This window comes from Anastrepha ludens, chromosome 6 (genome assembly GCF_028408465.1).
Source record: "Anastrepha ludens isolate Willacy chromosome 6, idAnaLude1.1, whole genome shotgun sequence".
In the NCBI taxonomy this organism is placed as follows: Eukaryota; Metazoa; Arthropoda; class Insecta; order Diptera; family Tephritidae; genus Anastrepha; species Anastrepha ludens.
In genome coordinates this window covers 3,967,869-3,979,574 of record NC_071502.1, presented here as the reverse complement: position 1 = coordinate 3,979,574, position 11,706 = coordinate 3,967,869, and the positions used below count along the sequence as shown (strand labels likewise).

At 36.7% G+C, this 11,706-nt stretch overlaps 1 protein-coding gene across 3 annotated transcripts; it reads left to right on the top strand.

The window, feature by feature from the left end:
• Positions 1-3,861: 3,861 nt before the first annotated feature.
• Positions 3,862-10,187, top strand: LOC128867336 (suppressor of cytokine signaling 4). Of its 3 annotated transcripts, none has more exons than XM_054108468.1 (3): positions 3,862-4,094; positions 4,172-4,832; positions 8,462-10,187. In XM_054108468.1, exons 2-3 carry the CDS (start codon positions 4,177-4,179, stop codon positions 8,931-8,933), a joined length of 1,128 nt encoding a protein of 375 aa, XP_053964443.1. In that variant the 5' UTR covers positions 3,862-4,094; positions 4,172-4,176; the 3' UTR covers positions 8,934-10,187. The 3 variants fall into 3 exon arrangements, with proteins under 3 accessions (XP_053964443.1, XP_053964444.1, XP_053964445.1); XM_054108469.1 differs by having other exon boundaries at positions 3,862-4,104; XM_054108470.1 differs by having other exon boundaries at positions 3,862-4,118.
• The last annotated feature ends 1,519 nt before the right edge of the window (positions 10,188-11,706 follow it).

The following is an 11,706-nucleotide window of genomic DNA, read 5'->3' as shown; positions in this document are numbered from 1 at the left end:
TGGGCTTCAGCCTTTCACACAATACGCTCGCTAGAACCTTATAGGCGATATTTAGAAGACTAATCCCGCGGTAATTGGCACAAATTGCAGGATCGCCCTTCTTATGGATTGGGCAGAGCACGCTTAAATTCCAATCGGCAGGCATGCTTTCATCCGACCATATTCTGCATAGGAGCTGATGCATGCACCTTACCAGCTCCTCGCCACCATGTTTGAATAGCTCAGCCGGCAGTCCGTCGGCGCCCGCGGCTTTGTTGTTCTTTAGCCGCGTTATCGCTATTCTCACCTCGTCATGGTCGGGTAACGGAACGACAATTCCGTCGTCAACGATTGGGGTATCGGGATCTTCACATTCTCTATGACATGCGCAGCTGTCACCGTTTAACAGGTTCGAGAAGTGTTCCCTCCATAATTTAAGATTGCTCTGTACGTCAGTCACCAGATCGCCATCTTTGTTCTTACAGGACAACGCCCCGGTCTTAAAACCTTCTGTAAGCCGCCGAACTTTCTGGTAGAATTTTCGGGCGTTGTTCCTATTGGCCAGCATCTCAAGCTCCTCGCACTCACGTATTTCGGCCTCTCGTTTCTTCTGTCGGATAATACGTCTCTCTTCCTTTTTCAGCTCTCTGTAGCGATTCCACATGGCTCGCGTTGCGCCCGATCGCAACGTGGCTCTATAGGCGGCTTCTTTTCTTTCGGCGGCAGCATGACATTCCTCGTCGTACCAATTGTTTTTTCGGGCTCGCCGGAATCCGATTTCTTCTTCGGCGGCGGTACGTAGGGAACGAGAAATGCTGCTCCATTGCTCGCGCATGCCGGTGTGTTGGGCAGTGCTCTCCGAGAGCAGGAGTGAGAGTCGAGTGGCGAATCTTCTGGCTGTCTGTTGTGATTGCAGCTTTTCGATGTCGAACATTCTTTGCGTAGGTAGATGTACGTTTTTTGCTGCACAGAGGCGTGTGCGCAGTTTGGCTGCAACAAGGTAATGATCCGAGTCGATGTTGGCTCCTCGGATCGTACGTACATCTAATACACTAGAAGCGTGTCTTCCATCTATCACAACATGATCGATCTGGTTTCGCGTTTTTCGATCAGGAGACAGCCAGGTAGCTTGGTGTATCTTTTTATGCTGGAATCTGGTGCTGCAGACTACCAAGTTTCGGGCCCCGGCGAAGTCGATCAGCCTCTGTCCGTTACCGGATGTTTCGTTGTGCAGGCTGAATTTTCCGACTGTGGGACCAAAAATTCCCTCCTTGCCCACCCTGGCGTTGAAGTCGCCAAGCACGATTTTAATGTCGTGGCGGGGGCAGCCCCTTTTTTGCATGAAATTCAGGTTCTTTCGAACCATCTCTGCAGCAACCAAATCATTATCTACAATATCCTAAACGGATGCATAAGCAATGCCAAGTCCTCTGCCAACTCTCGGACGGTTAATTTGCGGTTATTGAGCAAATTTTCTTCAACTTTATTGCACTTCAATCAATACGTTTTCGATCAGTTTTCGATGTCGACGGCCTGCCACTACATTCGTCATATTCGATGGACTCATGATCTCCTTTGAAGCGTTCGTATCACTCGTAAACTACTGTTTTCCTTAGAATATCATCACCGAAACAGTTTCCCAACATTTCTAAGGTTTTCGCATCATTGAATCCTTTTTTAACGCAAAATTTGATACAACCTCGTTGCAAATTCAAAGCCATTGTTAAAACTGTAAAAGATCAAAACACGTTCAGAGGTAGACTTACTCAAGACGGCGAAACTTTTACAAATGTAAAGCAATGGCGATACAATTTTGGTAGGACAACTGGTAGTTGACTAACCTGGCGGTTGTTCCGGGACCTTTTGGATCAAGGTGGTATTCAAATCTAAAACAAATTCAATTGCCCATTTGAAAACTTATTTTTGCTAGCTACTATACATATTTATATGGTTTCCAACATACATATGTATGTAGGTATATACCTAGTTTCTGTTTTTTGTTATTAAAACCCGTTTTTGTGGTATTTTGGAAGCATCGAAAGTCAGATAGTTGCCTATCTTTTAACTCGTGTGGACTGCAAGGTCCTATGTTTTCCTTACCTTGCCCCGTCCATCGCATCTCTTGGATGGCAGTGATGTCAGCCTTAACTCTCACGAGGACATCAACCAGCCGGGCAGAGGCACCTTCCCCATTAAGGGACCGGACATTCCAGGTGCATGCCCTCAAATCGTATTCCTTATTTCGTTTGCAGGGGTCGTCATCAGTGTTGGAAGTTCTCATCCGGGGCTTTGTTGCTGTTTTCATTGGGGGGGCTTTTTAAGTGGCGGGTCCCAAACCCAGCGCACAACCAGCTATGCTGGGATGCTTCGCCTTCTCACTTTAGCTCACTCCCGGACGGGTGTTCGGAAGCTAACCAGAGGATACGTGGGCTAATCCCGGACGTTGTGAGCTGCTTGGACCATATGTAGAAGAATCGTCCTGGCCACTCCCAAGTGAATGGCGATCAGTAACTTTCCCCACTTGCGTGGACTTCTACACATGGAACCATCCTCCATACATAACTTCAATCAAATTAATTTTAGCTTAACATATGTATTCAGTGAAACTCACAAGCTTGATTGATTGAAAATCGCGTTAGTTCGTAACAAAGTTTAATCCTCCCTATGCAAAACTGTATGTAAATTGGTCACCTCGATAGCTCGTATTATTTTCCAACCACACGACTGCGTTAATTTTTTTCTGGTCATTCATGGTTCGTGTCTGACAAAAATGCTTTATTAATTATTCATATTGCTCTATAGCTCGTAATTGACGAAATTGTGAAAAATCGTAATTCGATTTTGACCGTTACTTTTGCTTTTGGCTGGCTTTGCAAAAGTACACTGAACCACACTCGATGGGGTGGCAGCAAGGCGAATTTAAATCCACCTTGGGTGGCAGATAGATATTTCAAAGCAATTTTTTCAACAAAATACAGTGCACAAAGAAATTTGCAAAAACTAGAAGTTTTAAACAAAATTTAAGGAAATGTTCGGTAAAAATTCGGAATTTTTTCGCCGAAGCCGAAGTTTGGTCGTTCTTTAGTTATTAGTGTTCAGCTGTACTACAATCATTTGGCGGGTTGGAAAAAGGGAGTTGATTTTAAATGCCAAATAGTGTAATTAAATACCTTCTAGTTTTCTCATCCCAAACCCCTAATTAATTATGCCATTTTTTACCGTTTCGTATACTTCATATCCTTTTTTAAGTTTCTGAAAAAAAGCTGGTTATACGAAAAAAAGCATTTGTGAAATTACTACTAATAGCATTAAAACACTTTGATAAAAAAATTTTTTCATTTACATAGTATGTTATTGTATGTCCAACTTGGGCATCCACAAGATTTTTGCGCAGATCATTTCCTTCGTAGAACGGTTTTAATGAGTTCGAAGATCTTTATCGTTATCCAATTTTAGTTTTTTATATTGAAACCATTTGTATGCTATATTTTTAAATTTATTATTTCATTAAAACCGTTTATAAAGTTAAAGTGACTAAAAGCTATAATTATTCAAATCCTATACTAAGGTGATCCGCATATTTAGTGGCGTATGCTTTAATTTTTTTTTTGTTGTAGGAAACAGAATATAGAAAATTACATTCTAAATTCGTTGGAAGATAAGTGCCTTCTGTGCAATTTGTAGTTAAATGTATGAAATGTCTGTGTGTTTGCTACCTCACCGCTGCGATTTGACTCCGTTAATAAATATCATCCAGCAACGATTGAAAATGATTCGTTTCTTACTTGAAGTTATTTCACGTTCCAAAATATTAGATGGCCCTGTATATGTTTTTCGTGGGAAAAGAAAATGTTTGCATTTAAGGGTTAAGAATGTCAACTGTAGTAACTAAATTATTGACATTTGAAGAAAAAAGCAAACAAAACATGGTGATTTCTTATCTGTCGGAATTTATACCTGTTTCCATCTTTAGCAGTAGTTACAAATCAGATTAAATATAAGATATTACTCATCTAAATTCATAATACCGAAAGCAATCGAGTCATCGGAATATTACAAAAGAATATCTACAGAATGATGTACTTTCCAGCATAGTTCAGAGCGTAAAATTAGACGTAAGATATGGTGTGGAGGGATTGGTATAATTTGTAGTACTCGGTTCTTTATAAAATACAATTGTAAAATTTTGTAGCCATAATGAACGAGCGTGTGCCCATGAAAAATGAGGATTGTGAACGAATGCCTAGTTCGGGAAGTGGAGCTGATGCTGCTGCCACATCCAACGCAACTACTCCAACATCAACAACTAAGGAGAAACGCAACTGGTTCCAATCACTGACGAGACGAAAAAAGTCTCAATCACAAATGTCCCTTGCTGATATACCCTCCACATCACGAGAATCACCGCTTATACAGAACAACAACAATGAACCCTTGCAGGTGATATGTACCAGAAACCCCATTAGAGATCTTGATGCCAATACCAATAAAGAATCTGACATAGGCGGCACGATTGGACGCAAGCGAAAAGATGAAAAGAATGTATTTCAAAGGTTGCGTAAAAAGATGGGTCTGCGATTTTCTTCTTTGCGACATCGCCAAGAGCCTGCCGATGAGACTGACAGTGGTGGCGGCTGTGCTGGAGGCACAATAAACGCTTCTGATGAATTTTTAACTCACTCACCGATACGTGAACCGAAGCTGCTGTTTAACTTTGCACAAAGTAAACCAGTTGAAGAACAAGAGATTGTACCATTTACCAATGGCTATAAACGTTTCATTATTAAGAAGTGGTTGCAAAAAGAAGCAAGACCTAATCACATAATGTATACAGCATGCTCGGAAATGCTAAGGTAAGAAATAAAGTTTGCATGTACGGATCCAAAATTAACTATATCGCACCCTAAATACAAAAGGGTCACAACTCAAAATTTTCCACACTCGAGCTTGACATGTTTACAGTAGCACAGAAAACAAACTATGTGACATATCACGCTGAAATTTGCCATGTAAGCTTATAATAGTCCTACCAAAAAACAAAAAATGTATTTTTGCCATATGTCATCCGCGGACCGTTTTATTGATAACGTCTCGTTCATATTTGAGCAGAAGGTACATTTTGAATTGTGACCCTTTTGTATTTAGGGTGCGATATGTTTGTAGGCATATGAACAGTTTTAGATAGGAAAATTAAGGACAGTCTGTCTAACTTTTTATTTTAAATATTTTTTTTTTACATTAGCAATAAGGCTATTGTTAGTATCGTTGTGTTATTGTTGTTGTTATTTTTGTTTTTGTAGCAGTTCACCAAGCCGTGCAGGTACGGAGTAATCACCGGTTGTCATCTTCACCAATCTAACGGTGCATACTATTTCGATGGGTTGGGTCCAAAGGGCAAGGGGTCTTAAGTAAGTGGGTGTGAGAGGGCACATGCATAGGTGATTAGGGTCGTGCGAACTAAAATTAAATACCAGACATATGTTGAGTATATCGTAGTCGATTCTGGACAATTAAGAGTTTAATCTACTACAGTATCCTGTTACCGGCTGGTGGAGGATCTTGTTGCGGTTTCGGACATTACTAGCATTTGCTGTTCCACGCGCCGAGAAGGAGAGCAAACTATCGAAAATAACACCCAATAGTTTCAGGTTGTTAAAAGTCGATATTGGTGTGTCGTCCACATTTAACTTCAGCTGAGCTTTGCCCTCCTTCGTTCAGGTTGTGAATAGGGTCGCCGAGGATTGGGGTAAAGTGAGAGGTAGTGAAGAATCGAGTAAGCCATTGGTGTTATTGTCCAGTAAAATGCCTCTGTTGCTTGAGACGACTGCGAGATATAGAAGTTGAAAAGCAAGGATATGGTGTATTTCATCCTGCGACACTTCTTGCTTTATCTTCCTCTGTTTTAAGTTTTGAACCCCAAATATTACTGACGAGTGCCGACATAGGTAGTTTGTGGACCACCTCTTTAGTCTCGGTGTGAGGATCGACTGTTGATCTGTCCAACACTACTAGAAACTATCGTTCCCACTACAGTCGGTTCTACGTTACCGGAATTACCCGGATTTATATCCAGTCAAGAATTGTCACTTCAGCAGCATTCCCTATATATGTATGGGGAATGATTATGCTGCTACAACAACAACAACAACTATAATCGATCGCCCCGACACTGGCGTGGCTACTATTACTGTTAACAAACAAACAAGAATCGATCGCTCGCAGGGTCGGTTTTCGGGTAACCCGCGATTTAACTGTGTATTTATGGCGCTAAGTACTGTGATGGTACTGCACTGTTTCCTACTTTACAGAAACCATGCTGATATGTATCTGTGACCGTAAAGTGTATAGCAGTATTTTTGATTTGAAGCTGGTATATTTTAAAAATCGTTGCAGACATTTACAGTCATCCTTAGATCTCTTAAGGTATTAATGGTCAAGACTAGGAGAAATTCATTCAAATTTGTACACGCAGTTCTTCGCTAATTTGTTGGGAATCCAATATTTGACAGGCATATATGTGTATATGTATATTAATAGAGACGAATCAGGAAATCGAAGGCGTATTTATAACGACGAGCTTTAAGTAGGCTTTGATATCTTCCTAATCTCTATTAATACTTGGTGCTTTGTATATAACCATTCTACTAACGTAAGTATGTTAATACAGTGCACTCGCGATAACTCGAACTAATTAAAACAGGCGCTGTTCGATTTATCGAATTTGTTCGACTTATCAATTGAGTGTGCTATGTTAAAAAAACAGTCATCGATATCGATTTTTCGATCGATTGTTGAAAATGGAAGCCAGTAGAAAATTTCGGTAGTATAGTTTCGTTATACGAATTACATTTTGGTCCATTGGCTGGATCAATGGTGTCACATTCGGCGGCATAAACATAGTTAAAATTAAACCATCCTCGGACTTTAATTCGATTTCGTTGGGATGTGATGGGGCATTATCAATTAGAAGAAGAGCCTTCTCAGGTAGTCCCCATCTTTCAAATTTTTTCTTACCTAAATATTAAAGTCATTTAACTTGGTTAAACAAATTGTTTTAATGAATCTGGATTTTACCTGCGGCACGAACGAATTATGAAACCAGTCTTTGAAAATCGCCGAAGTCATCCAGGCTGATTTGGAATTTTTGTACTCCACCGGACAGTTAAAATTTTTGAAAACACGAGGATTTCTTGCTTTGTCAATAACGAGAAGTTTAAGCTTATGGTTGCCGCTAGCGTTAGTGTAAGCCATAAATTGCCTTATCTTTCTTTTTTATAAGACTTATGGTGGACTTGGCTACCCCATATTCCTTCGCTAGAAAAGTAACACTACGTCCACGTTTAATTTTGTTAAGGACTTCAGCCCTCTCTTTTAATGTTAAACACTTCAACCTTTTACGATCCATTACTCACGTGCACTGATATACTACAAATGACAAATTTAAAGCAATTTGGTCAATGCAAGATGTTGTTCCCAGAAAACTAACGGGATATTAACGCCGAAATATTCATATGGACAATACACTAGTATACATATAATTTATATACATATACTATTACATATGTATCTATGTACAAAATGTACATGTTTGAAAAGAATGTGTGTACAAATAAATTTGTTTTTTTGTTCGAGTTATAGCGCTTTAATATTGTTCGAGTTACAAAGAAGTCAATAGGGGAAAAAATGTGTTCGAGTTAGCACGTCGTTCGACTTAGCGGCTATTCGAGTTACCGCGAGTGCACTGTATTATACTAGGATCGCCCATACGTCGAAATTTCGAAGTTATTCGGAGAGCAAAATTTAGTCATACCATTTTTAGTATTTATAGTCATAGAAAAAAGTTGAAACATATATAAATGGATAGCTTATGTTGAAACTTTTTACATGTCATATGTGAATAGAGAGATATGTGAAGTAAAATTAAAAAATATCCCATTTTACCTGTATAAAGCGATCCTACATTTGTGTATTTCAAATATCATAATCTTTTTTATTCATGAATTGGAAACATTTAATTTCATGTAAGTATTACGGAAAAAAACATTTATTTTTTTTGAAAAACCATAATAAAAAACAATCATTAATTAATCCATGACCATCATAATTTCTGAATCAAATTTATAATAGTATTGTTTCACAATAGTTTCATAAACTGGTATATCATGACACATATATATAATATCATGATACATATTATAGCATGATATATTATTGTATAATACAGGTAAAATAGTGTGATTAATTCTACCTGCACCTATTCACTTATGTATATATTTTAATACATTGAGCAAACCGTCTCCACATATGCTATCCATGGATATATGTTTCAACTTTTTTCTCCGACTATAAATACTAAAAAAAGGTTCGACAAAATTTTGCTCTCTGTATTAATATATAGATATTTTATATATTTTAAGACTATATACATTTTGAATTGAATCTAACAACTCGTCTCTATTTTCATTTTATACATCAACACTAGCCAAGTGTGGTACTGGGGCGAGATATCACGACTCGACGCACAAAAGCAACTAAGCGACAAACCCACCGGTTCATTTCTAGTGCGCGACTCTGAAACACGTGGCTGCCAGTTTACACTTAGCTTCCGAATTGTGAATGTAACATTTCATTATCGTTTAGAATACCGTGATGGCTATTGGCATTTTGAGGAATTACAATACGAATCCATTGTGGAAATGATAGAAGATATACTGTACCGTTGTACCAACGACAATTTTGTATGTTTCGTAAAAGTGCAAAATGAATTGCAACCACCCTGTCCAGTCATACTAAAGTATCCGCTTAGTCGGTATTTTAAAATGCCACAATTGCAAGACTTGTGTCGACGTGTAATACAGCAACATGCTGCATCCGAAGAAATTGCAAAGCTGCCAATTCCACCAAAGCTTCAGGAATACTTAAGTATAAAACGTGAACTAGTATTTCACAGTTAATCAAAAACTATAATTTATAAGAGAATAAAACGGGGACTAATGTTCGATGAGCACGCTAATTGTTCCGTATAGTGGGTTAGTCGATTAATTATAGCTTAAAAAATGTGCTATTATTTTAATCGGCTAATGGCACTCGAGGGTTAAAGTGTGTAAAAGCCAAAGTAGAGATAAGCATACACAACTCAAAGCCACATATGAATAGAAAATTTGTATTTTAAGAAACTTTCAACACGGCATAAATGTTCACTATTAAAGTGGTAAAAGAAGTTATGGGTAGTTATACTTATGATACCTATACATGTATGATTCAAAATTCGTTGTCTGGAAATGATACAAAATTAATGTAAATTGGCCGCATTTTAATTTGAATTTCCGAAATCCTTAATTTGTACTCATAATACATCCACCTACCAAAGATATTACTTTCATCACTGTTTGAAACTACAGTAATTACAGATAAGTTAAGAAATCAAGCAGAATTCAAATATAGTATGTATGTAATTATTAATTGAACAATTCATTTGTTTAAATAATGCAAATGCATGTTGCTTGAATATAATATTCACTATTTTTATTTCAAGTTAAGGTATGTGAACGTATTTTAAATATAAAGCTTTACAAATAAGCTTTGCTCAATACTATTACTCATTTTATTTAGTAAGTAATTGGAAAATATATAAAGCTAAATAATCGTAAATTGAATCCCTTCTTATCGCGGATTACAAAAGAACTCTATTGACTATCGAGGGAAAAAGCGCAATATATTGCAAACGATACGCACAAATGGTATTTATAAAAATAAGTAAATTCAAAATGAGTAAGTGAAATTATGAATATATTCATATGTTAACAGATTTTTTCGTACAAAATATATATTTATAAGAAGAATCAAAAACAATGACGTCAATAATTCCTAAGTAGAATCTATCAAATTGATATATAGTTTACATTAAATGATAAGTATAAAGCTTTATTCGAGTGCATTTTGGTACGGATTATTTTGATATTAATAACTATTCATAAAAAAATAATGGTAAAAATTTTAATGTACATTTGCACAAATTAGATGAAGATTTAGCCTACATATATTATCACAAATGTTAGTTAAGCATCAAATATTTGTAGTAAATCTGCTCTAGACTTCTGTAAATTTTTAAAATGTGAACTCTTCTCTATTTAGAAACTAATTTTTAAATGTTTTCAATGCATATTATCCTTCAAATGCTGATACAAATATATACAAATGTACACCTACTTGCATACTTGTTATATGTACATATATACATACATACATTCGTATATAACCATGCTCAATTAAAGTTCTTCACTAAAAACAAATAGAGTTTTTTTACAATACAAATGAAAATTAATTCTTAGTTCACGGTTCTTTTCTAGCCTTCTTGGAGATTTGTTTTTAATAATTTAAAAATTCAGTTTCCACCATAAAATAGCGTTAGGTTTGTTCTGAATGGCACCTGTCCTTTCTTTTATGACATTTGATAGCCTCGGCCAGTTCAGATGCCAAAAGATATTGTTTGAAATCGGTCTGAAAGTCTCTGGATCCTGCCTGTATCTCTCATTGAACGAACGTTGTCTTAATAATCTTTGATAATATAATACTAGTAATAAACTTTATACTTGTTCTTATCTAATATTACTTAATTTTACGTAAATTTAATTTATACACTTTTTTTAGTTTTCTAAAATTGCAAGCCGCTTTCGTTCTTTTGGTTTGCAATCGGTTTTAAATTATCTTCCCAATGAGTTGGAGGCTTTAAATTTTATAGCTCATATCTCGCAAGCATTTCAATACACAATGAAAATTAATCTCTCATGCAAATTTTATAAATGGTATTAAAGTTAAATAAATCAGATTGAATATTTAAAAATATATAATTAGTATGTTGAAATCGATAGCAAAATTTTACATAGAGGTGTAAGAAGAAGAAGAAGAAAAAGTATTAAATGATTATTAAGAAAATGTTTTTAGTTTAATACGCTTCTGAAACAACAAAGCTTGGTTCACATAGAGATTGCTCTGAAAATCTGCGGTTGAGACGTTTTGAAATGCAGTTCACACTGAAATGGTATATATTAAAAATTATAATTAGAATTATCACGCTAAGATGTTTTTGTGCCCACTACTGTAATTGGTACAAAGAAGGCGAATAGAATACAGAAGGTGGCACCTTCCGCAAACAGCTGCTTTATTTTTCGCTGTTTTGACAACCGTTGACGTCATGCACCTTGATAGTACAAAACAAACAAAAGAAGAGAAATGAAGGGAAAAAGCGTGTTTGTGAAGAGGAAAAGTAAGTGAATACAGTCGAAATTGCCAAGCACAAGAATTTATACACACGCACACACTGTTGTTGTGTGCTGGAGTGACAGTCCTTGGCCTGATATGGAGTAAATCCGGGTCGTTCCGGTAGCGTAGAACCGACTGATGGGGGAACGACAAGCACAAGAAATTATACACACCCAAAATCTCCACAGGGTCATTGCAAAAAAAACGCGCAAGAAAAAACTACATTTGGAGGTATTTTTATAATTCGCTTTCAAAATTTGAATTAACTTCGTTTGTTTAATTTAAACGTCACAAATCTTCAAATTACAATTTTAACCAGCCATTCAATGAATATTTACAAACAATTTCTTTTTTGCGTTATTATAAGGCATGACGTCAGCCAATTGTCAAAAACGCGAAAAATATAGTAGCGGTTTGCGGAAGACATCACTTTTAGTATTCTGTACACCGGGGAACAAAGTGACA

Bases quoted from the DNA above. Each gene is read 5' to 3' on its own strand.
- LOC128867336 (XM_054108468.1), top strand. From the start codon at position 4,177: ATGAACGAGCGTGTGCCCATGAAAAATGAGGATTGTGAACGAATGCCT. The intron at 4,833-8,461 runs GTAAGAAATAAA...CATCAACACTAG, and splicing joins GCATGCTCGGAAATGCTAAG to CCAAGTGTGGTACTGGGGCG.